At 67.3% G+C, this 25,976-nt stretch overlaps 2 protein-coding genes across 3 annotated transcripts in view; one reads left to right on the forward strand and one right to left on the reverse strand.

The window, feature by feature from the left end:
* Nucleotides 1–901, forward strand: part of RPGRIP1 (RPGR interacting protein 1) — a 39,978-nt gene extending 39,077 nt beyond the window's left edge. The window contains exon 26 of one of the 2 annotated variants that reach the window (XM_075914843.2): nucleotides 201–901. In XM_075914843.2, coding sequence (XP_075770958.2) covers nucleotides 201–316 — 116 coding nt within the window. In that variant the 3' untranslated portion in view covers nucleotides 317–901. The remainder of the gene's footprint in view (nucleotides 1–200) is intronic. The other variant, XM_089774481.1, reaches the window with a different exon arrangement.
* Nucleotides 557–24,943, reverse strand: SUPT16H (SPT16 homolog, facilitates chromatin remodeling subunit). The gene is made up of 26 exons (XM_089774482.1): nucleotides 24,787–24,943; nucleotides 24,494–24,586; nucleotides 22,892–23,062; nucleotides 22,386–22,538; nucleotides 20,655–20,801; nucleotides 20,262–20,413; nucleotides 19,842–20,014; nucleotides 19,637–19,727; nucleotides 13,486–13,559; nucleotides 10,615–10,727; nucleotides 10,172–10,237; nucleotides 9,833–9,931; nucleotides 9,593–9,708; nucleotides 8,096–8,249; nucleotides 7,780–7,907; nucleotides 7,318–7,453; nucleotides 7,095–7,221; nucleotides 6,895–7,013; nucleotides 5,204–5,329; nucleotides 4,426–4,538; nucleotides 3,644–3,719; nucleotides 3,252–3,421; nucleotides 2,338–2,467; nucleotides 1,998–2,127; nucleotides 1,652–1,729; nucleotides 557–1,483 (listed from the first exon to the last, which is right to left on the reverse strand). Exons 1-26 carry the CDS (start codon nucleotides 24,850–24,852, stop codon nucleotides 1,332–1,334), a joined length of 3,153 nt encoding a protein of 1,050 aa, XP_089630608.1. The 5' UTR covers nucleotides 24,853–24,943; the 3' UTR covers nucleotides 557–1,331.
* Between the last annotated feature and the right edge of the window lie 1,033 nt (nucleotides 24,944–25,976).

The following is a 25,976-nucleotide window of genomic DNA, read 5'->3' on the forward strand; positions in this document are numbered from 1 at the left end:
CTCTACCTTTGCAGGCGCCGGTTCCCCTGCTGCCAGCTGCAGGAAAGGGGGCGGGGGAAGCGGCAAGGGCTGGGACCCACATTTGGGAGCCACAACCGGGGGGGGGGAGGGGGGGGAGGAGAGACAAGTCCTACCCCAGGCTCAGCCCGGGGAATGGCACTGGAGAAACATGCCCCTCCCCCCTTCCCCTCTCCCAGCAGTTGTCAGCCCTCAGGACCACTCTGCCATTGGGCGGCTGACAGTCTCCGTGGAAGCAGCCGCTGCCCTCCGTGACATCTACTGGGAGGGGAGGCGAAAGGCTGAAGAGGAGGAATGAGGGACCCACCAGCCCTGCAAGGACTTGGGACTGGTGCACTGGGCTCCACCTACGTTCCCTTTACTCTTTTCCGTCCATGTGCAGAACGCTGTTCTCCGCAGCAAGGTGTGTGCGGATGTGCACCACCAGGAGAAACAAAACCTAAGATGGGGGTGCCCTGACCACAAGCTGGCCCTGCCCAGCTTCCAGGGAACACTGGTCCCTCCCCACCCACTGCACAGACTCAGCAGCTGGAAAAGGTGAACTTACAAAAAACCATTTTATTGTTTCAATTTTCCAAAGTCGAAAATCCAAGAGCTACCGGCTATGAAAAAAAAAAAGTCCTCCCTGCCCCCATCTCCCCCCTGCCTCCGCCCAGGGCTTCCCTCCCCAGCAGGCGCAGGTGATGGGGGCCCAGGGGAGATGACAATAAAACTCCCCCAAACTAAAGCATCTCCTGCCACAGGCTTGACTTGGCAACCAAGGGGACAGATAAATACGGGACAGAGCCAGGCGAGTAAAAAACAAAGCAGCCACATCCCCATTTGCCATGCTCCTTGAGGGCTGGGCCGCTCCCACCGCAGGAAGGCAGCTGCAGGGATGGGCCCAGCCTGTCTTGCTTAGCGGCCCCCTGAAGGACGGGGCACTTCTGGTGCTGGAGGCTCCCTGGAGGAGAGAGCAGCAGCCTGCGTCTGGGCGACACTGGGCAGAGGTGGGGGAAGAAGGGGGCAGAGGAGCCAGCTTGGGGTGGGGGGAGCACGTCACCGACACCAGCGTCCTTACTCCCAGAGGCCTCTTCATTGGCAGATCTCGTGTCCATGGTTACAGGCAGGTGGGGCCTGGAATTCTCACAGCTGATTGGTCCGTACAAATGGCCAGAAAAACTCAAGAAACAAAATGAGGGAACTGAAACAGGGAAAGACAAATGTTTGTGGGGGGGAGGGGGGAGGGGCTGGTGCTCCCCACCCTGGGATTGGCTGTTCAGCAAGGTCTGGTGCCCCAGGATTGGCCACTGGGGAGGGTCAGCGTTCACTGCCTACTTCCTCTTCTTCTTGGGGGGGCCTGAGCTGCGGCCCGGGCTGCGACTGTGGGAACTGCGGCGGCCGGAGCTGTGGGCTGGGCCTTTCCTCTTTCTGCTCAGGCTGCGGCTCTGCTCCTCCTCTTCCTCGTAGCGGCTCTCCCGGTCCGCTAGGGAAGACAGACGGGTCAGGGCCCTGGCCTGCCAGCAGCACCCTCCAGTGCCAGCAGGGGGCGCTGTCCCCTCCCACAGGGGTCAGAGTTAACCGGGTGCTACTACTTCGGCAGCCACGAGGACACGTCGACCCCTCGGGACACACCTCAATAGCTGGCACTCACCCTTCCTGGCCTCCTCCTCCAGCTCGTCCCAGTCCTTTCCACTCTCCTCCTCGCTGCCCATGGACTCCTTGGAGTAATCTGCAAGTGGAGACAGGAGCTCAGAGGGTGGCCGGGTGCGCAGCAGCTCCCCATGTCCTCCAGCCAACTGGGGGGCCATTCCAGCTCACCCCTCAATGCCAGTCATGGTGGGGGAGGGAATCGGGCAGCAGTGGAGACAGACTTTGTGTGCAGGTGGTGAGGGGGACTGTGCTTTGCCAGAGGACCCCTCAGGGTCAGCGCTCCCCCTGCCAGGGCCTTGGTGCCACAAACCCTCCACCTCTGGCTGAAGCTGCAGGAGCCTCCTCACCGGATTCCTCGGCCTCAGAGGAGTAATCTTCATCGCTGTCCTCCTCCTCCTCCTCGTACTCATCCTCCGAGGGGTTAAACGTCTCATCCTCAATCTCCGACTCGGACTCCCCGACCTCGGCGTCGCTGCCCTGTGCGAGACCCAGCCCGAGCTCAGGACTCCTGGGCTCTAAACCAGCTCTGGAGTGGGGCTGGGTAGGTTCTCCCCCCAGCAGCCCCTGGGAGACTAGGTGTGGGTGAGGCCCAAAGGGCATGCGATTCTTCCCAACCACCATCCCTTTGCATGGGCTGCTCCCCTTCGGGAGATACCCCCGCCCTTCACGCACCCCTTCCCCCCATACCTCTCCCTCGGGCTCCAGGAACGACCAGCCTCCCTGCTCAAAGAAGCCCTCAGGATCATCCACGATCGTCTTCATGATTTTGGTCCAGTTGAGGGACTGTACCCCCTCTGTGTACTTCAGGTCACAAGAGCTGGGGGAAAGAGAGAGCAGGGTTGGGACCCAGTGGCTGAGGGGGCTGAGAGGGGGGAGTGACAGGAGGCTCCACAGTGGATAAAAATCCGTGAGTGAAAATAAAGGCAGATTTATTTCAATGGGATTTATTTTAATTTAAACTAGACAAAGGTTATTTTTTTAAATGCAGCTATTTAAAATGTAATTTGAAATTAGGACAATTTCTGTTAAGGCCTAAATTTACTAGAAGCTACATATGTTAAAAACATTGAAAAAGTTTCCTTTGCTTAATTAGTTTGTAAAGCAAAACCTGTTTTGATATTGAGAACTTGTTGAAGCAATACAGAAGCATTTTAATACTGAATGTCTACCCAAAGAGCTTGACAGAAGACAGAAGTACATTAATTATCGAAGTGTAGATCCTTCATCATTTCCTACCAGAATCAAAATGTACAATTAAGCATCCGAATAAACTACAAATGGCTTTAGAAACTGCACAGATACAGCTCGTGAGTTCTCCCGAATAGCGGAAAGGCTACACGGAGTCGCACGTCAACTTGTAACCGCTACCAGCCCATCTTTCTTTAGGGGATTCCCCCTCAAAAAGTGCAAATGCAGACAACATGATTAAAGTGGATTTAAATCAAGCCCCCAACGCGTCCTCGAGTGATCTGAAATCCTAGGGTGTGTGGTGCAGCCACCGGGGGAGGTGTCACTCATCTGAGGCGCTGGCATTGGGGGTGTGGTGGGGAGCGTGGGAGCTGGGGAAATTGGGAGAGGAGAGGGATCGGGGGGCCACTCACTTGAGCCACTCCTTGATGGGGTCGAGGGAGGCCACGGGGATGGCGTTGATCATGGTCACTTTCCGGCTGTAGTCCTTGTACACAATGACCATGTCGAAGTTCTTGAGGTGGAACTGGACTCGCTCAAAGTGGATCAGCTCCACCTCGTCCAGCGTCACCACGAACGGGGGCTGCAGAGCAGAGTGGGGTGGGGTGAGAGAGGACCCAGACCTCCCACCCCAGCCCCGGGACTGAGATCCCCCACCAAGTGGGCCAGTATCAGCAGGAACAGAGCTGCAGCCTGAAGTCCCCTCCTGCCCCACAGTGCCAGTGCCTGTCCCATGCCACCCCTTGGGACACAGGCTGGTGCCGGGTCCCGAGGGGGCAGGAACAGACTCCCCCCAGACACTCACCCACTCGGTGCAATTCACCAGGGCGCTGCTGGTCGGCTGGAGCAGGCAGGTGCTTCTGTAGGGGGCGCCATTGAACCTGCAGAGCAGGGTGGGTCAGGGAGAGCCAGGGGGCAAAGGCCAGAACCCCCCTTCCAGGCCGGCCGTGCTCACAGTTCCTGGGGGTGGGCTGAACCCCTGCTGGGCAGCTTGCGTCAGGTGGTGTCCCAGGGCCACAAACCCCCAGGGCCCGGAAGGTTTCATGGAGGTTAGGTCCATAACAGGCTACGAGCCAGGGGGTAGGAATGGTGTCCCAGGCCTCTGTCTGTCAGAGGCTGGAGAGGGATGGCAGGAGACAAATCGCTTGATCATTGTCTTTGGTCCACCCTCTCTGGGGCACCTGGTGCTGGCCACTGTCGGCAGACAGGCTACTGGGCTAATGGACCTTTGGTCTGACCCAGTACGGCCGTTCCTATGTAAGGGCACCCGCACCCACCCCTGCTCCTCTTCCCGCCCCCCACAAAGGGCATCCTGGGCCTGCCCCGTTTCCCTTTCCCACCCGAGAGTCCCAGAAGGAGACCCCGTGTGTACCTCTGGTGCCCCTGCAAGGGTCTCGACAGGGCCTGTGGGCACTTCTGCTCCCTTCTCCTGCCCCCAAGGGTCCCAGAAGAGCAGCCTGCACGCGTCCCTGCTCCCCTCCCCTGCAAGGGCACCTCCACACACACCTCTGCTCCCCTCCAAAAGGGCGCACACTGCGCCCCTGCACACACCTCTCAAGGTGCCAGAAGAACAGCTCGCCCCCTTACCCCAGGTCCCGGAAGGGCACCTCAAACTCCAGCTCCTCCTTGGTCAGAGCCTCCACCTTCTCGATGAAATTCTTAAAGGCTGTTTTCAGCTTGTGCCTCATCTCACGCTCCATCTGCACAGGGCACAGCGATGTCAGCCGGGCTCCTGGGGACCCCCCCAGCCGGAACCCACCCCCCCAGCCGGGACCCTCCCCCACCTCCATCTGCACAGGCCACAGCGATGTCAGCCGGGCTCCTGGGGACCCCCCCAGCCGGGACCCAGCCCCCCAGCCGGGACCCTCCCCCACCTCCATCTGCACAGGCCACAGCGATGTCAGCCAGGCTCCTGGGGACCCCCCCAGCCGGGACCCACCCCCACCTCCATCTGCACAGGCCACAGTGATGTCAGCCGGACTCCTGGGGACCCACCTTGCCAGGACCCACTCCCCCAGCCGGGACCCTCCCCCACCTCCATCTGCACAGGGCACAGCGATGTCAGCCAGGCTCCTGGGGACCCTCCCTGCCAGCAATCTCAGGGACTCCCCACTGAGACCCCCCCCCCGCCTACATCTGCATGGGGCACACCAACATCAGCCTGGCTCCTACGGATCCCCCCACCTCCATCTGCGCAGGGCAGAGCAACATCAGGGATCCCCCCCTTCTGAGCCCCCTGCCCTTCCCTCACCTCCATGGAGCAATTCGGGGACAGCAGCCCCCTGATGAACCCTCAGAGGCCCCTCAACGCAGCCCCCCCATTTCATACTCCATGTTGGAGCAGCAAGGCCAGGCTGCCCCGCACCTGCTCAGCGTAGAGGTCGTCCCGGTCGTGCATGTGCTGGTGCTTGCCCAGGTCGGTGGTGATTTCGCCCACCTCGGTGTAGAACTGCACATCCGTGTGCCGCTTCTTCCCAAACATGATGGCGTTCTGGGGGAAGGGGAGACTGCAGTGTCATGCATGCACCCCCACCTACCTCCAGGGCGAGACCCCGTCCCCCATAGAACAGGGCAAGCCATGCCGGAGGAGTCTGGGCTGGAAGTGCAGCAATGCGAGCACCTCCCGGCTGTAGGGCCAGGCCAAGGGGGTGGAGGCGGCTAAGGGCCCTACCCTTGAGGAGGACGTGCTCCCTGCTGCAAGGTCAGGCCAGGGGGTACAGGAACCCTACATGAGGTGGACGCACTCTCTGTTGCAGGACTGGACCAGGGGATACAGGGGTGTGTGTGGGGGGCCCTGCCATGAGATGGATGCGCTCCCTGCTACTGCCAGGATGGGCCAGGGGGTACATGGGCTGTGGGGACCCTACTGTGAGGTGGACGTGCTCCCCGCTGCAGGGCCGGGCCGGGCGTACGGGGGGGTGTGGAGGGGCCCTACCTTACAGTGGACGTGCTCCCCGCTGCAGGGCCAGGCCAGGCGTACGGGGGGGGGGGGGGGTGTGATGGGGCCCTACCTTACAATGGACGTGCTCCCCGCTGCAGGGCCGGGCCGGGTGTACGGGGGGGCGCGGTGGGGGGGCCCTACCTTACAGTGGACGTGCTACCCGCTGCAGGGCCAGGCCGGGCGTACGGGGGGGGGGGGGGGGTGATGGGGCCCTACCTTACAGTGGACGTGCTCCCCACTGCAGGGCCGGGCCGGGCATACGGGGGGGTGTGTGATGGGGCCCTACCTTACAGTGGACGTGCTCCCCACTGCAGGGCTGGGCCGGGCGTACGGGGGGGTGTGTGATGGGGCCCTACCTTACAGTGGACGTGCTCCCCACTGCAGGGCCGGGCCGGGCGTACGGGGGGGTGTGTGATGGGGCCCTACCTTACAGTGGACGTGCTCCCCACTGCAGGGCCGGGCCGGGCGTACGGGGGGGTGTGTGATGGGGCCCTACCTTACAGTGGACGTGCTCCCCACTGCAGGGCCGGGCCGGGCGTACGGGGGGGGTGTGATGGGGCCCTACCTTACAGTGGACGTGCTCCCCACTGCAGGGCCAGGCCGGGCGTACGGGGGGTGTGTGATGGGGCCCTACCTTACAGTGGACGTGCTCCCCACTGCAGGGCCGGGCGTACGGGGGGGGGTGTGATGGGGCCCTACCTTACAGTGGACGTGCTCCCCACTGCAGGGCCGGGCGTACAGGGGGGGGGGTGGGGGGGGGGTGTGATGGGGCCCTACCTTACAGTGGACGTGCTCCCCGCTGCAGGGCCGGGCCGGGCGTACGGGGGGTGTGTGATGGGGCCCTACCTTACAGTGGACGTGCTCCCCGCTGCAGGGCCAGGCCGGGCGTACGGGGGTGTGTGATGGGGTCCTACCTTACAGTGGACGTGCTCCCCACTGCAGGGCCGGGCGTACGGGGGGGGGGTGTGATGGGGCCCTACCTTACAGTGGACGTGCTCCCCACTGCAGGGCCGGGCGTATGGGGGGGGGTGTGTGATGGGGCCCTACCTTACAGTGGACGTGCTCCCCGCTGCAGGGCCGGGCCGGGCGTACGGGGGCGCGGTGGGGGGCCCTACCTTGAGGTGGAAGTGCAGCACAATGATCATCTCCCCGTCGCAGGGCTGGAAGAGGGCATGCTTGATGTTGTTGTACAGAATGTCGACCTTGTCTCCCCGCACAGAGGTGAAGCGGAAACCTGCCGGGAGACAGAGTGTGAGAGGGGCCCTGCGGTGGCAGGGGCCAGGGGCCAGGGGCCGGGCCGTGGAAGGGGCCCTACCATTGACGTGGGCCTCCAGGGAACCCTGCATCCTCTTCTGGGCAATGTTGGGCCGGATGTAGAGGTCCTTGAGCTTGGGGTTGCTGCGGTTCAGGTTGATGATGAGTGAGTCTTGCTTGACGATGCCCTGGAGGGACACGGGGAGAGACCGGGAGTGAGCTTCTGCGGCGCATCCCTGCCTGACGTGGGACACGGGCTAGCGTCCCCCCGGGCAGCCGCTCACCTCCTTCTCCTTCTCCTCTGCCTCCCGGGTCTTGTAGCGTTTCTGCACCTCCTTGATGATGCGGAAGGCGTTCTGCAGGTTGAGGGCTGGCACGGTCTGCTCGCCTGGCGTCTTCATGTTGGAGGCACGGTACGTACTGGGGAAGTGGGAGCAGTTATTGGGGGAGACTGGCCCCTGTGAGGCACTCGGGTGCCCAGCCCCCACCAGAAACCATAGCACAGGCAGCCCCCTGCCCAGCCTCGACAACAGGTGTCAAACTGCCCTTGGACAGAGGCCCAGGACGCAGGCTACACGGGCAGCCCGAGTCCTAACTCATGGCCCCCGACAGCAGCCTGACTCTGGGGGAAAGGACTGTGGGGCAGGGGCAGCCCAGTGTCCCTGAGAACGGCGGGGTGCCAGCAGTTTGTGGGCTGAGGGGTGCAGGGAGCAGGGGGGAGCCCCAGGGCAGGGAGGGACACTCACATCTCCTTGACGAAGGTGGCCTCGGGGTTGGGGAAGATGTTGCCCTCGTTGCGCCCGAGGGCGCTGCCTGGGCAGTAGAAATTGATGCGCAAGTAGGTGTAGTCACCCTCCACTGACATGCTGATGTTCTGCAACACGGAGCGGGGGCGGGGTGTCAGCCTGAACGCGCCCCTGGAGCCACCTTCCCCACCCACAGCCCAGCCCCCAGGGCTCCTGCTCTCCACACGCAAGCCCCAGCCCTGCGTCCCAGGAGGAAGCCGCCTGGCTGTCTGACCCTTGCCTGCCATAGGCTGCAGCGGACTGGCCCAGCCTGTACCTTGATGGTGGCGATGTGGAAGGGCGTGGCGATGCCGAAGACTGGCATGATGACGGTCTCGTATTTCTTGTCAATGTAGATTTTCATCTCCCGGATGTGCGGCTCCTTGGGCATCAGCGCCGGATTCTTGTAGGAGACGTTCGATTTGCGGGCCCTGGACACAGTGGGGGAAGGTGAAACAGCCCAGCCCCCAGAACACTGTCCCACTGAGACACCTGCTCAGCCTCCCCCAGCTCCCCCCAGGCCTGCTCCACCACCTGGATCCCCACCCTCAGATCCCCCTCCTCGTGTCTGGATCTGCCCCTCCTCTGAATCCTCCTCCCTGATCACTTTGGGATCCCTCCAGATCCTCCCCCCTCACTTCTGGATCTGCACACCCCCCCTCGGTCTCTCCCTCACTTCTGGATCTGCACCCCCCCCCCCCCCCCCCCCGGTGTCCTCCCCTCACTTCTGGACCTGCCCCCCCCTCGGTGTCTCCCCCTCACTTCTGAATCTGCACCCTCCCCCCACTTCTGAATCTGCACCCCCCCCCCGGTGTCCTCCCCTCACTTCTGGACCTGCACCCCCCTCGGTGTCCCCCCTCACTTCTGAATCTGCACCCCCCCCCGGTGTCCTCCCTTCACTTCTGGACCTGCACCCCCCCCCGGTGTCCCCCCTCACTTCTGGACCTGCACCCCCCTCGGTGTCCCCCCTCACTTCTGAATCTGCACCCCCCCGGTGTCCCCCTCACTTCTGAATCTGCACCCCCGCCCCTGTGTCCCCCCCTCACTTCTCAATCTGCACCCCCGCCCCTGTGTCCCCCCCTCACTTCTCAATCTGCACACCCCCTCTCGGTGTCCCCCCTCACTTCTGAATCTGCACCCCCCGGTGTCCCCCTTCACTTCTGAATCTGCACCCCCGCCCCTGTGTCCCCCCCTCACTTCTCAATCTGCACCCCCGCCCCTGTGTCCCCCCCTCACTTCTCAATCTGCACACCCCCTCTCGGTGTCCCCCCTCACTTCTGAATCTGCACCCCCCCCGGTGTCCTCCCCTCACTTCTGGACCTGCACCCCCCTCGGTGTCCCCCCCTCACTTCTGAATCTGCACCCCCGCCCCTGTGTCCCCCCCTCACTTCTCAATCTGCACACCCCCTCTCGGTGTCCCCCCTCACTTCTGAATCTGCACCCCCCGGTGTCCTCCCCTCACTTCTGGACCTGCACCCCCCTCGGTGTCCCCCCCTCACTTCTGAATCTGCACCCCCGCCCCTGTGTCCCCCCCTCACTTCTCAATCTGCACACCCCCTCTCGGTGTCCCCCCCTCACTTCTCAATCTGCACACCCCCTCTCGGTGTCCCCCCTCACTTCTCAATCTGCACACCCCCTCTCGGTGTCCCCCCTCACTTCTCAATCTGCACACCCCTCTCGGTGTCCCCCCTCACTTCTCAATCTGCACACCCCCTTTCGGTGTCCCCCCTCACTTCTCAATCTGCACACCCCCCCTCGGTGTCCCTCCACTCACTTCTGGATCTGCTGCTCGCCCTTCTGTTCTGTCAGCCGCCGCTTGGCCTCCTCGTTGAGCTGCATGGCCAGCTCCTTCTGGTGAGCGCGACGCTTCTCCTCTGCTGTCAGCTCATTCTGGGAGCGCAGGGGGGAGGGTGAGGCCCAGCCCTGCCCCAGCCAGTCCCACAGACCCAGCTCCTCTAAGCTGCAGAGACCCCCCTGCCAAGCCCCCAGCCAGCCCTGCCCAGGAGCACCGTACCCGCGTCCGCTCTGTCAGCAGCGCTGCCGCCCGCGAGCTGCGCCCCAGCAGGTCCTCAGCCTCGTTCTTCTCCTCCTCTTCCTCCTCCTCGTCTTCGTTCTGCAAGAGATGGACAGCTCGGTCAGCCCATGGCTCCCAGCCTTCCCCCAGGATGCCACGTCCACCCCCAGTCCTAGGCAAGGAGCTCCGCTGGGCGCGTTCGCTGCCCCATAATGGTTCCTTCCATCTCTGGACCCTACACATCTATGGCATTTCGCCACTTGGCTCCCGGGTCCCCCCCGGCACCTCCTGGCATCCCAGCCCTGCCGGAATAGCGAGTCTGCCCTTCCCCTGCCTCACCTTGAGGAAAATGCCAACGTTTTTCACCTTCTTCTTCACCGAAGTGAGGATGGTGGCTGGGCCGTCCTTGGAAACAGAGAGTCAGGGATGGGAGCAGGGGGCAGCCCATAAACGCACACGGGGACAGACACTGAAAATACCTGCCCCATGTGCCTCCCACCCCCAGCGCGGTGTGACCCCCAAACAGCCCGCCGGCTCCACCCCCGGCGCGCGGCGCCCCCCCCAAACAGCCCGCCGGCCCCACCCCCAGCGCGCCCCCCAAACAGCCCGCCGGCCCCACGCGCGGCGCGCCCCCCCAAACAGCCCGCCAGCCCCACCCCCAGCGCGGCACGCCCCCCAAACAGCCCGCCGGCCCCACCCCCAGCGCGGTGCGCCCCCCCAAACAGCCCACCGTCTCACCTCCACCAACAGCACAATGCACCCCAATAGCCCACTGGCCCTACCTCATCTACAAGCACGGTGTCCCCAATGAACAACGCATACGTCCGCTCCTCTGGTTTCTTCCCCTCCTTGTTGGTGAGGTCTGAGAAGCCCACGTTGATGCTGAAGACCATCCCTGCCAGATGAGAAAGGGGGTGACATGGCGCAGGAGACCCTGGCCGGGGTGATGGGGTGCCAGGGCCCACGGGACATGCAGGGAGGTCAGCAGCACAGTGTGCATGGAACTGCACAGGGCAGGGCAGGGCAGCCCCTGCCTCTCCCCCAGACACACACACACATCCACAGGCTTTAGGAGGCCCCATGGTCTGCAGAAGACGACATCTAAGGCTCCATGGGAAAGAGTGGTAGTGGCTGGGTACCAGACAGTGAAGATGGGAGGCCAAAAGGGACCTCTTCCCCATCCGAGAGCTGGTTCTATCTCTCGGGGGAGCGTGTGGGGCGGGGGCGTCTCTTCCCATCCGAGTGCTGGTTCTGGCTCGGGGGAGCGTGTGGGGCGGGGGCGTCTCTTCCCATCCGAGAGCTGGTTCTATCTCTCGGGGGAGCGTGTGGGGCGGGGGCGTCTCTTCCCATCCGAGTGCTGGTTCTGGCTCAGGGGAGCGTGTGGGGCGGGGGCGTCTCTTCCCATCCGAGAGCTGGTTCTATCTCTCGGGGGAGCGTGTGGGGCGGGGGCATCTCTTCCCATCCGAGTGCTGGTTCTGGCTAGGGGGAGCGTGTGGGGCGGGGGCGTCTCTTCCCATCCGAGAGCTGGTTCTATCTCTCGGGGGAGCGTGTGGGGCGGGGGCGTCTCTTCCCATCCGAGAGCTGGTTCTATCTCTCGGGGGAGCGTGTGGGGCGGGGGCGTCTCTTCCCATCCGAGAGCTGGTTCTATCTCTCGGGGGAGCGTGTGGGGCGGGGGCGTCTCTTCCCATGCGAGAGCTGGTTCTGGCTAGGGGGAGCGTGTGGGGCGGGGGCGTCTCTTCCCATCCGAGAGCTGGTTCTATCTCTCGGGGGAGCGTGTGGGGCGGGGGCGTCTCTTCCCATCCGAGTGCTGGTTCTGGCTCGGGGGAGCGTGTGGGGCGGGGGCGTCTCTTCCCATCCGAGAGCTGGTTCTGGCTCGGGGGAGCGTGTGGGGCGGGGGCATCTCTTCCCATCCGAGAGCTGGTTCTATCTCTCGGGGGAGCGTGTGGGGCGGGGGCGTCTCTTCCCATCCGAGAGCTGGTTCTATCTCTCGGGGGAGCGTGTGGGGCGGGGGCGTCTCTTCCCATGCGAGAGCTGGTTCTGGCTCGGGGGAGCGTGTGGGGCGGGGGCGTCTCTTCCCATCCGAGAGCTGGTTCTATCTCTCGGGGGAGCGTGTGGGGCGGGGGCGTCTCTTCCCATGCGAGAGCTGGTTCTGGCTCGGGGGAGCGTGTGGGGCGGGGGCGTCTCTTCCCATCCGAGAGCTGGTTCTATCTCTCGGGGGAGCGTGTGGGGCGGGGGTGTCTCTTCCCATGCGAGAGCTGGTTCTGGCTCGGGGGAGCGTGTGGGGCGGAGGTGTCTCTTCCCATCCGAGAGCTGGTTCTATCTCTCGGGGGAGCGTGTGGGGCGGGAGCGTCTCTTCCCATCCGAGAGCTGGTTCTATCTCTCGGGGGAGCGTGTGGGGCGGGGGTGTCTCTTCCCATGCGAGAGCTGGTTCTGGCTCGGGGGAGCGTGTGGGGCGGAGGTGTCTCTTCCCATCCGAGAGCTGGTTCTATCTCTCGGGGGAGCGTGTGGGGCGGGGGCGTCTCTTCCCATCCGAGAGCTGGTTCTATCTCTCGGGGGAGCGTGTGGGGCGGGGGCGTCTCTTCCCATCCGAGAGCTGGTTCTATCTCTCGGGGGAGCGTGTGGGGCGGGGGCATCTCTTCCCATCCGAGTGCTGGTTCTGGCTAGGGGGAGCGTGTGGGGCGGAGGTGTCTCTTCCCATCCGAGAGCTGGTTCTATCTCTCGGGGGAGCGTGTGGGGCGGGGGCGTCTCTTCCCATCCGAGAGCTGGTTCTATCTCTCGGGGGAGCGTGTGGGGCGGGGGCGTCTCTTCCCATCCGAGTGCTGGTTCTATCTCTCGGGGGAGCGTGTGGGGCGGGGGCGTCTCTTCCCATCCGAGAGCTGGTTCTATCTCTCGGGGGAGCGTGTGGGGCGGAGGTGTCTCTTCCCATCCGAGAGCTGGTTCTATCTCTCGGGGGAGCGTGTGGGGCGGGGGCGTCTCTTCCCATCCGAGAGCTGGTTCTATCTCTCGGGGGAGCGTGTGGGGCGGGGGAGTCTCTTCCCATCCGAGAGCTGGTTCTATCTCTCGGGGGAGCGTGTGGGGCGGGGGCGTCTCTTCCCATCCGAGAGCTGGTTCTATCTCTCGGGGGAGCGTGTGGGGCGGGGGCGTCTCTTCCCATCCGAGAGCTGGTTCTATCTCTCGGGGGAGCGTGTGGGGCGGGGGCGTCTCTTCCCATCCGAGAGCTGGTTCTATCTCTCGGGGGAGCGTGTGGGGCGGGGGCGTCTCTTCCCATCCGAGAGCTGGTTCTATCTCTCGGGGGAGCGTGTGGGGCGGGGGCGTCTCTTCCCATGCGAGAGCTGGTTCTGGCTCGGGGGAGCGTGTGGGGCGGGGGCGTCTCTTCCCATCCGAGAGCTGGTTCTATCTCTCGGGGGAGCGTGTGGGGCGGGGGCGTCTCTTCCCATCCGAGAGCTGGTTCTGGCTCGGGGGAGCGTGTGGGGCGGGGGCGTCTCTTCCCATGCAAGAGCTGGTTCTATCTCTCGGGGGAGCGTGTGGGGCGGGGGCGTCTCTTCCCATGCGAGAGCTGGTTCTGGCTCGGGGGAGCGTGTGGGGCGGGGGCGTCTCTTCCCATGCAAGAGCTGGTTCTATCTCTCGGGGGTGGGGGCAGGGCAGGACCTCACCTTTCTTGAGACGATGCTGGTTCTTGCTGTTGATGACGAGGGAGCCCTCCCTGAATTCGATGCCCATGGCAAACCTGGGAAGAGTCCGGGGACAGTGCCATTACCACTGCCACGCTCAGGCCCAGGAAGTGCTGCCCACCCCGGAGACCCAGGGCTGGTTCTTGCCCTACACCAGGCTGGCCAGGAGTGGCAGGTACCACCCCAGCCACACTGTGGCTTGAACCCACACCAGGGCTCTTTCCCCCGCCAGACGCTGGGAGCCCGTTAGCAGCCAGCGCGGGGTGTGGGGCGCAAGGTGGGGCACGGCTCTTTCCCCGCCAGACGCTGGGAGCCCATTAGCAGCCAGCGCGGGGTGTGGGGCGCAAGGTGGGGCGCGGCTCTTTCCCCGCCAGACGCTGGGAGCCCATTAGCAGCCAGCGCGGGGTGTGGGGCGCAAGGTGGGGCACGGCTCTTTCCCTGCCAGACGCTGGGAGCCCGTTAGCAGCCAGCGCGGGGTGTGGGGCGCAAGGTGGGGCGCGGCTCTTTCCCCGCCAGACGCCGGGAGCCCGTTAGCAGCCAGCGCGGGGTGTGGGGCGCAAGGTGGGGCGCGGCTCTTTCCCCGCCAGACGCTGGGAGCCCGTTAGCAGCCAGCGCGGGGTGTGGGGCGCAAGGTGGGGCGCGGCTCTTTCCCCGCCAGACGCTGGGAGCCCGTTAGCAGCCAGCGCGGGGTGTGGGGCGCAAGGTGGGGCACGGCTCTTTCCCCGCCAGACGCTGGGAGCCCGTTAGCAGCCAGCGCGGGGTGTGGGGCGCAAGGTGGGGCGCGGCTCTTTCCCCGTCAGACGCTGGGAGCCCGTTAGCAGCCAGCGCGGGGTGTGGGGCGCAAGGTGGGGCACGGCTCTTTCCCCGCCAGACGCTGGGAGCCCGTTAGCAGCCAGCGCGGGGTGTGGGGCGCAAGGTGGGGCGCGGCTCTTTCCCCGCCAGACGCTGGGAGCCCATTAGCAGCCAGCGCGGGGTGTGGGGCGCAAGGTGGGGCACGGCTCTTTCCCCGCCAGACGCTGGGAGCCCGTTAGCAGCCAGCGCGGGGTGTGGGGCGCAAGGTGGGGCACGGCTCTTTCCCCGCCAGACGCTGGGAGCCCATTAGCAGCCAGCGCGGGGTGTGGGGCGCAAGGTGGGGCACGGCTCTTTCCCCGCCAGACGCTGGGAGCCCGTTAGCAGCCAGCGCGGGGTGTGGGGCGCAAGGTGGGGCACGGCTCTTTCCCCACCAGACGCTGGGAGCCCGTTAGCAGCCAGCGCGGGGTGTGGGGCGCAAGGTGGGGCGCGGCTCTTTCCCCTGCCAGACGCTGGGAGCCCGTTAGCAGCCAGCGCGGGGTGTGGGGCGCAAGGTGGGGCGCGGCTCTTTCCCCGCCAGACGCTGGGAGCCCGTTAGCAGCCAGCGCGGGATGTGGGGCGCAAGGTGGGGCACGGCTCTTTCCCCGCCAGACGCTGGGAGCCCGTTAGCAGCCAGTGCGGGGTGTGGGGCGCAAGGTGGGGCGCGGCTCTTTCCCCGCCAGACGCTGGGAGCCCGTTAGCAGCCAGCGCGGGGTGTGGGGCGCAAGGTGGGGCACGGCTCTTTCCCTGCCAGACGCTGGGAGCCCGTTAGCAGCCAGCGCGGGGTGTGGGGCGCAAGGTGGGGCACGGCTCTTTCCCTGCCAGACGCTGGGAGCCCGTTAGCAGCCAGCGCGGGGTGTGGGGCGCAAGGTGGGGCGCGGCTCTTTCCCTGCCAGACGCTGGGAGCCCGTTAGCAGCCAGCGCGGGATGTGGGGCGCAAGGTGGGGCGCGGCTCTTTCCCCGCCAGACGCTGGGAGCCCGTTAGCAGCCAGCGCGGGGTGTGGGGCGCAAGGTGGGGCACGGCTCTTTCCCCGCCAGACGCTGGGAGCCCATTAGCAGCCAGCGCGGGGTGTGGGGCGCAAGGTGGGGCAGGGCTCTTTCCCCGCCAGACGCTGGGAGCCCGTTAGCAGCCAGCGCGGGGTGTGGGGCGCAAGGTGGGGCACGGCTCTTTCCCCGCCAGACGCTGGGAGCCCGTTAGCAGCCAGCGCGGGGTGTGGGGCGCAAGGTGGGGCACGGCTCTTTCCCTGCCAGACGCTGGGAGCCCGTTAGCAGCCAGCGCGGGGTGTGGGGCGCAAGGTGGGGCACGGCTCTTTCCCCGCCAGACGCTGGGAGCCCGTTAGCAGCCAGCGCGGGGTGTGGGGCGCAAGGTGGGGCACGGCTCTTTCCCCGCCAGACGCTGGGAGCCCATTAGCAGCCAGCGCGGGATGTGGGGCGCAAGGTGGGGCGCGGCTCTTTCCCTGCCAGACGCTGGGAGCCCGTTAGCAGCCAGCGCGGGGTGTGGGGCGCAAGGTGGGGCACGGCTCTTTCCCCGCCAGACGCTGGGAGCCCGTTAGCAGCCAGTGCGGGGTGTGGGGCGCAAGGTGGGGCGCGGCTCTTTCCCCGCCAGACGCTGGGAGCCCGTTAGCAGCCAGCGCGGGGTGTGGGGCGCAAGGTGGGGCAGGGCTCTTTCCCCGCCAGACGCTGGGAGCCCGTTAGCAGCCAGCGCGGGGTGTGGGGCGCAAGGTGGGGCGCGGCTCTTTCCCCGCCAGACGCTGGGAGCCCGTTAGCAGCCAGCGCGGGGTGTGGGGCGCAAGGTGGGGCAGGGCTCTTTCCCCGCCAGACGCTGGGAGCCCGTTAGCAGCCAGCGCGGGGTGTGGGGCGCAAGGTGGGGCACGGCTCTTTCCCCGCCAGACGCTGGGAGCCCGTTAGCAGCCAGCGCGGGATGTGGGGCGCAAGGTGGGGCGCGGCTCTTTCCCTGCCAGACGCTGGGAGCCCATTAGCAGCCAGCGCAGGGTGTGGGGCGCAAGGTGGGGCACGGCTCTTTCCCCGCCAGACGCTGGGAGCCCATTAGCAGCCAGCGCAGGGTGTGGGGCGCAAGGTGGGGCACGGCTCTTTCCCCGCCAGACGCTGGGAGCCCGTTAGCAGCCAGCGCGGGGTGTGGGGCGCAAGGTGGGGCAGGGCTCTTTCCCCGCCAGACGCTGGGAGCCCGTTAGCAGCCAGCGCGGGGTGTGGGGCGCAAGGTGGGGCGCGGCTCTTTCCCCGCCAGACGCTGGGAGCCCGTTAGCAGCCAGCGCGGGATGTGGGGCGCAAGGTGGGGCACGGCTCTTTCCCCACCAGACGCTGGGAGCCCGTTAGCAGCCAGCGCGGGGTGTGGGGCGCAAGGTGGGGCACGGCTCTTTCCCCGCCAGACGCTGGGAGCCCGTTAGCAGCCAGCGCGGGGTGTGGGGCGCAAGGTGGGGCACGGCTCTTTCCCTGCCAGACGCTGGGAGCCCGTTAGCAGCCAGCGCGGGGTGTGGGGCGCAAGGTGGGGCGCGGCTCTTTCCCCGCCAGACGCTGGGAGCCCGTTAGCAGCCAGCGCGGGGTGTGGGGCGCAAGGTGGGGCAGGGCTCTTTCCCCGCCAGACGCTGGGAGCCCGTTAGCAGCCAGCGCGGGGTGTGGGGCGCAAGGTGGGGCAGGGCTCTTTCCCCGCCAGACGCTGGGAGCCCGTTAGCAGCCAGCGCGGGGTGTGGGGCGCAAGGTGGGGCACGGCTCTTTCCCCACCAGACGCTGGGAGCCCGTTAGCAGCCAGCGCGGGGTGTGGGGCGCAAGGTGGGGCACGGCTCTTTCCCCGCCAGACGCTGGGAGCCCGTTAGCAGCCAGCGCGGGGTGTGGGGCGCAAGGTGGGGCACGGCTCTTCCCCCGCCAGACGCTGGGAGCCCGTTAGCAGCCAGCGCGGGGTGTGGGGCGCAAGGTGGGGCACGGCTCTTTCCCTGCCAGACGCTGGGAGCCCGTTAGCAGCCAGCGCGGGGTGTGGGGCGCAAGGTGGGGCACGGCTCTTTCCCCTGCCAGATGCTGGGAGCCCGTTAGCAGCCAGCGCGGGGTGTGGGGCGCAAGGTGGGGCGCGGCTCTTTCCCCACCAGACGCTGGGAGCCCGTTAGCAACCAGCGCGGGGTGTGGGGCGCAAGGTGGGGCACGGCTCTTTCCCCGCCAGACGCTGGGAGCCCGTTAGCAGCCAGCGCGGGGTGTGGGGCGCAAGGTGGGGCAGGGCTCTTTCCCCGCCAGACGCTGGGAGCCCGTTAGCAGCCAGCGCGGGGTGTGGGGCGCAAGGTGGGGCGCGGCTCTTTCCCCGCCAGACGCTGGGAGCCCGTTAGCAGCCAGCGCGGGGTGTGGGGCGCAAGGTGGGGCAGGGCTCTTTCCCCGCCAGACGCTGGGAGCCCGTTAGCAGCCAGCGCGGGGTGTGGGGCGCAAGGTGGGGCGCGGCTCTTTCCCCGCCAGACGCTGGGAGCCCGTTAGCAGCCAGCGCGGGGTGTGGGGCGCAAGGTGGGGCGCGGCTCTTCCCCCGCCAGACGCTGGGAGCCCGTTAGCAGCCAGCGCGGGGTGTGGGGCGCAAGGTGGGGCGCGGCTCTTTCCCTGCCAGACGCTGGGAGCCCGTTAGCAGCCAGCGCGGGGTGTGGGGCGCAAGGTGGGGCGCGGCTCTTTCCCTGCCAGACGCTGGGAGCCCGTTAGCAGCCAGCGCGGGGTGTGGGGCGCAAGGTGGGGCACGGCTCTTTCCCTGCCAGACGCTGGGAGCCCGTTAGCAGCCAGCGCGGGGTGTGGGGCGCAAGGTGGGGCAGGGCTCTTTCCCTGCCAGACGCTGGGAGCCCGTTAGCAGCCAGCGCGGGGTGTGGGGCGCAAGGTGGGGCGCGGCTCTTTCCCCTGCCAGACGCTGGGAGCCCGTTAGCAGCCAGCGCGGGGTGTGGGGCGCAAGGTGGGGCACGGCTCTTTCCCCGCCAGACGCTGGGAGCCCATTAGCAGCCAGCGCGGGATGTGGGGCGCAAGGTGGGGCGCGGCTCTTTCCCCGCCAGACGCTGGGAGCCCGTTAGCAGCCAGCGCGGGGTGTGGGGCGCAAGGTGGGGCACGGCTCTTTCCCCGCCAGACGCTGGGAGCCCGTTAGCAGCCAGCGCGGGGTGTGGGGCGCAAGGTGGGGCACGGCTCTTTCCCCGCCAGACGCTGGGAGCCCATTAGCAGCCAGCGCGGGGTGTGGGGCGCAAGGTGGGGCAGGGCTCTTTCCCCGCCAGACGCCGGGAGCCCGTTAGCAGCTAGCGCGGGGTGTGGGGCGCAAGGTGGGGCGCGGCTCTTTCCCCGCCAGACGCTGGGAGCCCATTAGCAGCCAGCGCGGGGTGTGGGGCGCAAGGTGGGGCAGGGCTCTTTCCCCGCCAGACGCTGGGAGCCCGTTAGCAGCCAGCGCGGGGTGTGGGGCGCAAGGTGGGGCACGGCTCTTTCCCCGCCAGACGCTGGGAGCCCGTTAGCAGCCAGCGCGGGGTGTGGGGCGCAAGGTGGGGCGCGGCTCTTTCCCTGCCAGACGCTGGGAGCCCATTAGCAGCCAGCGCGGGGTGTGGGGCGCAAGGTGGGGCACGGCTCTTTCCCTGCCAGACGCTGGGAGCCCGTTAGCAGCCAGCGCGGGGTGTGGGGCGCAAGGTGGGGCGCGGCTCTTTCCCTGCCAGACGCTGGGAGCCCGTTAGCAGCCAGCGCGGGGTGTGGGGCGCAAGGTGGGGCACGGCTCTTTCCCCGCCAGACGCTGGGAGCCCGTTAGCAGCCAGCGCGGGGTGTGGGGCGCAAGGTGGGGCACGGCTCTTTCCCCGCCAGACGCTGGGAGCCCGTTAGCAGCCAGCGCGGGATGTGGGGCGCAAGGTGGGGCACGGCTCTTTCCCCGCCAGACGCTGGGAGCCCATTAGCAGCCAGCGCGGGGTGTGGGGCGCAAGGTGGGGCAGGGCTCTTTCCCCGTCAGACGCTGGGAGCCCGTTAGCAGCCAGCGCGGGGTGTGGGGCGCAAGGTGGGGCACGGCTCTTTCCCCGCCAGACGCTGGGAGCCCATTAGCAGCCAGCGCGGGGTGTGGGGCGCAAGGTGGGGCGCGGCTCTTTCCCTGCCAGACGCTGGGAGCCCGTTAGCAGCCAGCGCGGGGTGTGGGGCGCAAGGTGGGGCGCGGCTCTTTCCCCGCCAGACGCTGGGAGCCCGTTAGCAGCCAGCGCGGGGTGTGGGGCGCAAGGTGGGGCAGGGCTCTTTCCCCGCCAGACGCTGGGAGCCCGTTAGCAGCTAGCACAAGGTGCACAGCACAGGTAGGTTTGTGCAATTGGCACCGGCTCCTTACCCCAGGTTCTTGGTGATCTTGTTCAGCAGCTCCGGCTTCTGCTTCTTCACCACGTCCATGACAGCGGCATAGACCTCACACAGCTTCACGCCTGAGGGAGTCTCAGCATGAGCAGCAGGCGGCCACCCACCCTCCCACGCAGGCCCCAGGGCAGGGAAAGACCCTCCAGGTGGCAGGGCCCTTCCCCAGAGCTCTCCCTGCTTACCGTGCCGCAGCTCCTTGAGCAGCTCCTCCTGCAGCTGCAGCAGGAAGGTGTAGTTCTCCTGCACCTCCTGGGGCGGGTCCACCATGAGCGTGCGCACCAGGTTGGAGCAGTAGGACTTGTAGCGGATGCCCATGGCGCAGGTGATGGCCCCGAAGTGCATGTGGTTCTTGTCACTGGGGGACACGTGGAGAGAGGCCAACATCAGGGAGGCTGGCCCTGGGACGGGGGCCGAGCCGGGAGTCCCCGGAGCTCCAAAACACCGGGCCAGGACGTACAGAACAGACTGAGTCATGCCAGCTGGCAGCACCAGCTCCCTGACCAGTCTCAGTGCTGGGTGGCCCCTAGGGACTGGCCCCAGCCCGCTCACTTGGGCGGCTCCTGCTAGTGTGGGGTGAGGGGCTGGGAGCCCCCGGCACTGACCTGACCACACTGAACTTGAGGTTGTAGTTGCCCCCACTCTGGATGATGGGGGGGTAGCACATCTCCACCGTGGAGGGGTCGGCACCAGACAGATATTTCTTCTCCTCAATGGCCTTCTCCACTGACTCCGCCAGCTTGCTGTGCCGCACTTTCTACAGGGCGGGGGGAAGGGGGTTTTGAGAGCAGGGACAGCCAGGCAGCACCCAGGCTTCGCCAGTGGCCCCGAAGCAGCTCAGCTCCCCCCAGCCCGGATCAACCCCCAGCCATGACTCACCGCCTCTGAGCCGCCTCCCCCACTCTCAACTCCACCTCACCCCCGCCCTGTGTCACCTTCCCAGCCCTCCCCCAGCTGCAGCTCAGCCCACCACACTCTGGCTCTCCCCACCCTCGCACCTCGTCGGCGTCAACAATCTCCATGACCCGCTCCTTGAAGAATTTGTTGAAGACCTCAGAGGTGATGGCAGCCGCTTTGCGCATCAGGTTCAGCTCCCCGTCCTCCTTCACTGCGATGGTGTAGGCCACGACCGCACTGATGTCTACCTGCTCCGGCCACAGAAAGGGGTGAGAGCATGAGCAGGGCAGGCAGAGCCTCCTTTGCCCTGGGTGGAAGCCCCCCAACACCACTATCCACCTGTGACGCAGAGCAGGTGGGCATGTGGAGAATAAGCAGAGCCCCCGTCGCCCTGGGTGCCAGGCCCCCAACATGGATATCTGCCTGTGAGGACGTGTGCGGGACAGACAAAGCCCCCACAGTGCTATCCACGTGTGACGCAGGCAGAGCCCCCACACTGCTATCCACGTGTGACGCAGGCAGAGCCCGCACACTGCTATCCACGTGTGACGCAGGCAGAGCCCCCACACTGCTATCCACGTGTGACGCAGGCAGAGCCCCCACACTGCTATCCGCGTGTGACGCAGGCAGAGCCCCCACACTGCTATCCGCGTGTGACGCAGGCAGAGCCCCCACACTGCTATCCGCGTGTGACGCAGGCAGAGCCCCCACACTGCTATCCACGCGTGACGCAGGCAGAGCCCCCACACTGCTATCCACGCGTGACGCAGGCAGAGCCCCCACACTGCTATCCACGTGTGACGCAGGCAGAGCCCCCACACTGCTATCCACGCGTGACGCAGGCAGAGCCCCCACACTGCTATCCATGCGTGACGCAGGCAGAGCCCCCACACTGCTATCCATGCGTGACGCAGGCAGAGCCCCCACACTGCTATCCGCGCGTGACGCAGGCAGAGCCCCCCCAGTGCTATCCGCGCGTGACGCAGGCAGAGCCCCCCCAGTGCTATCCGCGCGTGACGCAGGCAGAGCCCCCCCAGTGCTATCCGCGCGTGACGCAGGCAGAGCCCCCCCAGTGCTATCCGCGCGTGACGCAGGCAGAGCCCCCCCAGTGCTATCCGCGCGTGACGCAGGCAGAGCCCCCACACTGCTATCCACGTGTGACGCAGGCAGAGCCCCCACACTGCTATCCATGTGTGACGCAGGCAGAGCCCCCACACTGCTATCCATGTGTGACGCAGGCAGAGCCCCCACACTGCTATCCATATGGGATGCAGGGCAGGAAGGCACATGAAGGGCAGGCAGAACCCCCACACTGCTATCCATGTGTGACGCAGGCAGAGCCCCCACACTGCTATCCATGTGTGACGCAGGCAGAGCCCCCACACTGCTATCCATGTGTGACGCGGGGCAGGAAGGCACATGAAGGGCAGGCAGAGCCCCCACACTGCTATCCATGTGTGACGCGGGGCAGGAAGGCACATGAAGGGCAGGCAGAGCCCCCACACTGCTATCCATGTGTGACGCAGGGCAGGAAGGCACATGAAGGGCAGGTAGAGCCCCCACACTGCTATCCATGTGTGATGCGGGGCAGGAAGGCACATGAAAGGCAGGCAGAGCCCCCACACTGCTATCCACGTGTGATGCAGGGCAGGAAGGCACATGAAAGGCAGGCAGAGCCCCCACACTGCTATCCATGTGTGATGCAGGGCAGGAAGGCACATGAAAGGCAGGCAGAGCCCCCGCGCTGCTATCTGCCCGTGACGCGGAGGGGGCAGCTCCAGAGGTGGGGGAAGGGAGGGGACCGTGAGCAGTCCCCCCTCGCCCCAGCTCACCTTCTCAAAGCCCTCCTTGCTGAGGCAGTCGTTCCAGCTCTTCATGAACTCCCCAGGGAACTTGTCCTTGCTGAAGACCCCGATACGCTTCCCATTCTTGCTGCCCTTCAGTGCCTCGATCATCTTCTCAAAGTTCCCCTTGTTGCTCTCATTCTGGAGGGGGGAAGGGACAAGGCTAGCCCAAGGAACTGGGGGGGGGCGGCCCTTAGGCCAGGGGCAGAACCCATTTGCTACCCCCAGCCATTCACTCTGCTGCCCCAATGCATGACTCTCATCAGCTCTCCCTTCATCCCAGCCCACTTTCAACTCGCTCTCAGACCAGCATGTGCAGCCTCCCCGACTCCCTACAGGCTCAAGCTTAGCTTAACCCTCCAGGATGCTGCAGAAAACTCTCAGCCTTCCCCAGCCTGAAGTGTGAATCTTCAGCCCTCAACCCTCTTCCTAGCCATGGACAGGAGCCGCACCCCACATGGCCCCAGCTGTGCAGCGTAGCCCAACACACTTGCCTTTTCCCGCACAAGCAGCGTGATGGCCGGCACACCATTGGCGTTCTCGCTGCCCTTGCTGTTGGCGATCTGCTTCAGGAACTCCACTTTCTTCTTGCTGGCCATGAACAGGATCTTGTCCTCGCAGAAAACCATGATGGTGTCAGTGAGTTCGTAGCCGAAGAGCCATGTCTGGGGGAAGCCAGGGAGGCAAGTTGACACGTCTCCCCTCCCCGTGGCGCCCTGCAGACACCGCGCCAGCGCAACGCCCCCTCCTCTCCCTGTGGTGCCCTGCAGACACCCCGCCAGCGCGACCCCACCCCTCCCTGTGGGGCCCTGCAGACACCCCCCCTCCTCTCCCTGTGGTGCCCTGCAGACACCCCCCCCTCCCTGGGGGCCCTGCAGACACCCCCCCCCTCCTCCCTGGGGGCCCTGCAGACACCCCGCCAGCGCGACCCCCCCCCCCCCCCTCCTCTCCCTGTGGGGCCCTGCAGACACCCCCCCCCCCCCGTGGTGCCCTGCAGACACCCCCCCCCCCTCCTCTCCCTGTGGCGCCCTGCAGACACCCCGCCAGCGCGACCCCCCTCTCCCTGTGGCGCCCTGCAGACACCCCCCCTCCTCTCCCTGTGGCGCCCTGCAGACACCCCCCCCCTCCCCTGTGGCGCCCTGCAGACACCCCCCCTCCTCTCCCTGTGGCGCCCTGCAGACACCCCCCCTCCTCTCCCTGTGGCGCCCTGCAGATACCCCCCCCTCCTCTCCCCGTGGCGCCCTGCAGACACCCCCCCTCCTCTCCCCGTGGCGCCCTGCAGACACCCCCCCCTCCCCCCCCTCCTCCCCGTGGCGCCCTGCAGATACCCCCCCCTCTCTCCCCGTGGCGCCCTGCAGATACCCCCCCCTCCTCTCCCCGTGGCGCCCTGCAGACACCCCCCCTCCTCTCCCCGTGGCGCCCTGCAGACACCCCCCCTCCTCTCCCCGTGGCGCCCTGCAGACACCCCCCCTCCTCTCCCCGTGGCGCCCTGCAGACACCCCCCCTCCTCTCCCCGTGGGGCCCTGCAGACACCCCCCCCTCCTCTCCCCGTGGGGCCCTGCAGACACCCCCCCTCCTCTCCCCGTGGGGCCCTGCAGACACCCCCCCTCCTCTCCCCGTGGGGCCCTGCAGACACCCCCCCCCTCCTCTCCCCGTGGGGCCCTGCAGACACCCCCCCTCCTCTCTCCGTGGGGCCCTGCAGACACCCCCCCCTCCTCTCCCCGTGGGGCCCTGCAGACCCCCCCCCTCCTCTCCCCGTGGGGCCCTGCAGACGCCCCCCCCCTCTCCCCGTGGGGCCCTGCAGACGCCCCCCCTCCTCTCCCCGTGGGGCCCTGCAGACGCCCCCCCTCCTCTCCCCGTGGGGCCCTGCAGACGCCCCCCCTCCTCTCCCCGTGGGGCCCTGCAGACCCCCCCCCCCTCCTCTCCCCGTGGCGCCCTGCAGACGCCCCCCCCCTCCTCTCCCCGTGGCGCCCTGCAGACACCCCCCCTCCTCTCCCCGTGGGGCCCTGCAGACACCCCCCCTCCTCTCCCCGTGGGGCCCTGCAGACCCCCCCCCCCCCCCGCGGGGCCCTGCAGACCCCCCCCCCCCCGCTGACCTGCAGGGCCGTGGACTTGGCGTAGACGATCTCCTCGTCCACCCCCACCGAGACCACGATGGCGTCGACGTTGGCGTATTCGTCCTCCCCCTTCTGCAAGGGAGGGGGGTGAGGGGGGCGGGCCGGGGGGAAAGGCCCCGAACCCCCCCCCCCGGGCCCGCGCGCAGCTCCCAGAGTCGGGGGGGCCGGCGCTGCCCTCGAGCCGCTCCCCCCCCGACCCGCCCCCCCCAGCGCGCCCACGTGGGGCAGGGGCGCGCGGGAAACGAGCAGCCCCCCCCCGGCCGCAGACGAACCTGCCAGTTGCCATAGAGACGCTTGACGCGGCGGAAATAGGCCTCGCGGTCCAGGCTCAGCGCCATGGAGGCTCCGTCCCGTCCCCGCGCGCCAGGCCCCGCCGCGGCCCCTCGCCCCCGGAAGCGCCTCGCGCCGCCCCCTCCCCTGCTTCCGCTTCCGGGTCCCGGCGCCGCGCGCGCTTCGCTCCCCGCGCCTGGCCCCGCCCCCTTTTCGCGGCTTTTTCCCGCCTCTCCCCCCCCCCCCGGCCTCGCGAGCGCGGGCTCCCCAACAGGCACGTGACCCGTCAGCGCGCGCCCCCTTCCCGCGTGAACGGCACGTGACGTCACGTCGCCGCGCGGCTCTTCACCACGTGACGCTTTGCGCCCCCCGCCCCCCCCGCCTGCCCACGACGAGATGCCCGCGCTCCGCCCCGCCCCGCCCCATGGCCCCTGTTGGAGGGGGCGGGGCTCAGAACACGGAGCGGGGAGGGGCAGGTGGGGCACAGCGGGGGGGGCAGAGCCCGGGGGGGGGCAGGTGGAGCCCAGCGGGGGGGGGGCAGAGCCCAGGGGCAGGTGGAGCCCAGCGGGGGGGGCAGAGCCCAGGGGCAGGTGGGGCACAGCAGGGGGGGGGCAGAGCCCAGGGGTACGGGGGGCAGGTGGAGTACAGCAGGGGGGGGGGCAGAGCCGGGGGGGGGCAGGTGGAGCACAGGGGGGGGGGCAGAGCCCAGGGGCAGGTGGAGCCCAGCGGGGGGGGGGGCAGAGCCCAGGGGCAGGTGGAGCCCAGCGGGGGGGGCAGAGCCCAGGGGGGGGGGGGGCAGGTGGAGTACAGCGGGGGGGGCAGAGCCCAGGGGCAGGTGGAGCACAGCGGGGGGGGCAGAGCCCAGGGGCAGGTGGAGTACAGCGGGGGGGGCAGAGCCCAGGGGCAGGTGGAGCCCAGCGGGGGGGGGGGCAGAGCCCAGGGGCAGGTGGAGCACAGCGGGGGGGGCACAGAGCCCAGGAGCAGGGGGGGCAGGTGGAGCACGGCGGGGGGGGGCAGAGCCCAGGGGGCAGGTGGAGCCCAGCGGGGGGGGGGGCAGAGCCCAGCGGGGGGGCAGGTGGAGCCCAGCGGGGGGGGGCAGAACCCGGGGGGGGGGGCAGAGCCCAGGGGCAGGTGGAGCACAGTGGGGGCACAGAGCCCAGGGGCAGGTGGAGCACAGCAGGGGAGGGGGGGG

Source organism: Pelodiscus sinensis, chromosome 30 (assembly GCF_052426305.1).
Source record: "Pelodiscus sinensis isolate ZL-2025 chromosome 30, ASM5242630v1, whole genome shotgun sequence".
Taxonomy (NCBI): domain Eukaryota; kingdom Metazoa; phylum Chordata; order Testudines; family Trionychidae; genus Pelodiscus; species Pelodiscus sinensis.

Excerpts from the sequence above, each read along its gene's own strand:
- SUPT16H (XM_089774482.1), bottom strand. The coding sequence starts at position 24,852 with ATGGCGCTGAGCCTGGACCGCGAGGCCTATTTCCGCCGCGTCAAGCGT. Across the intron at positions 4,539-5,203 it reads ACGACCTCTACGCTGAGCAG|ATGGAGCGTGAGATGAGGCA; the intron begins GTGCGGGGCAGC and ends TGCCCTGTGCAG. Across the intron at positions 2,468-3,251 it reads CCCATCAAGGAGTGGCTCAA|CTCTTGTGACCTGAAGTACA; the intron begins GTGAGTGGCCCC and ends TCTTTCCCCCAG.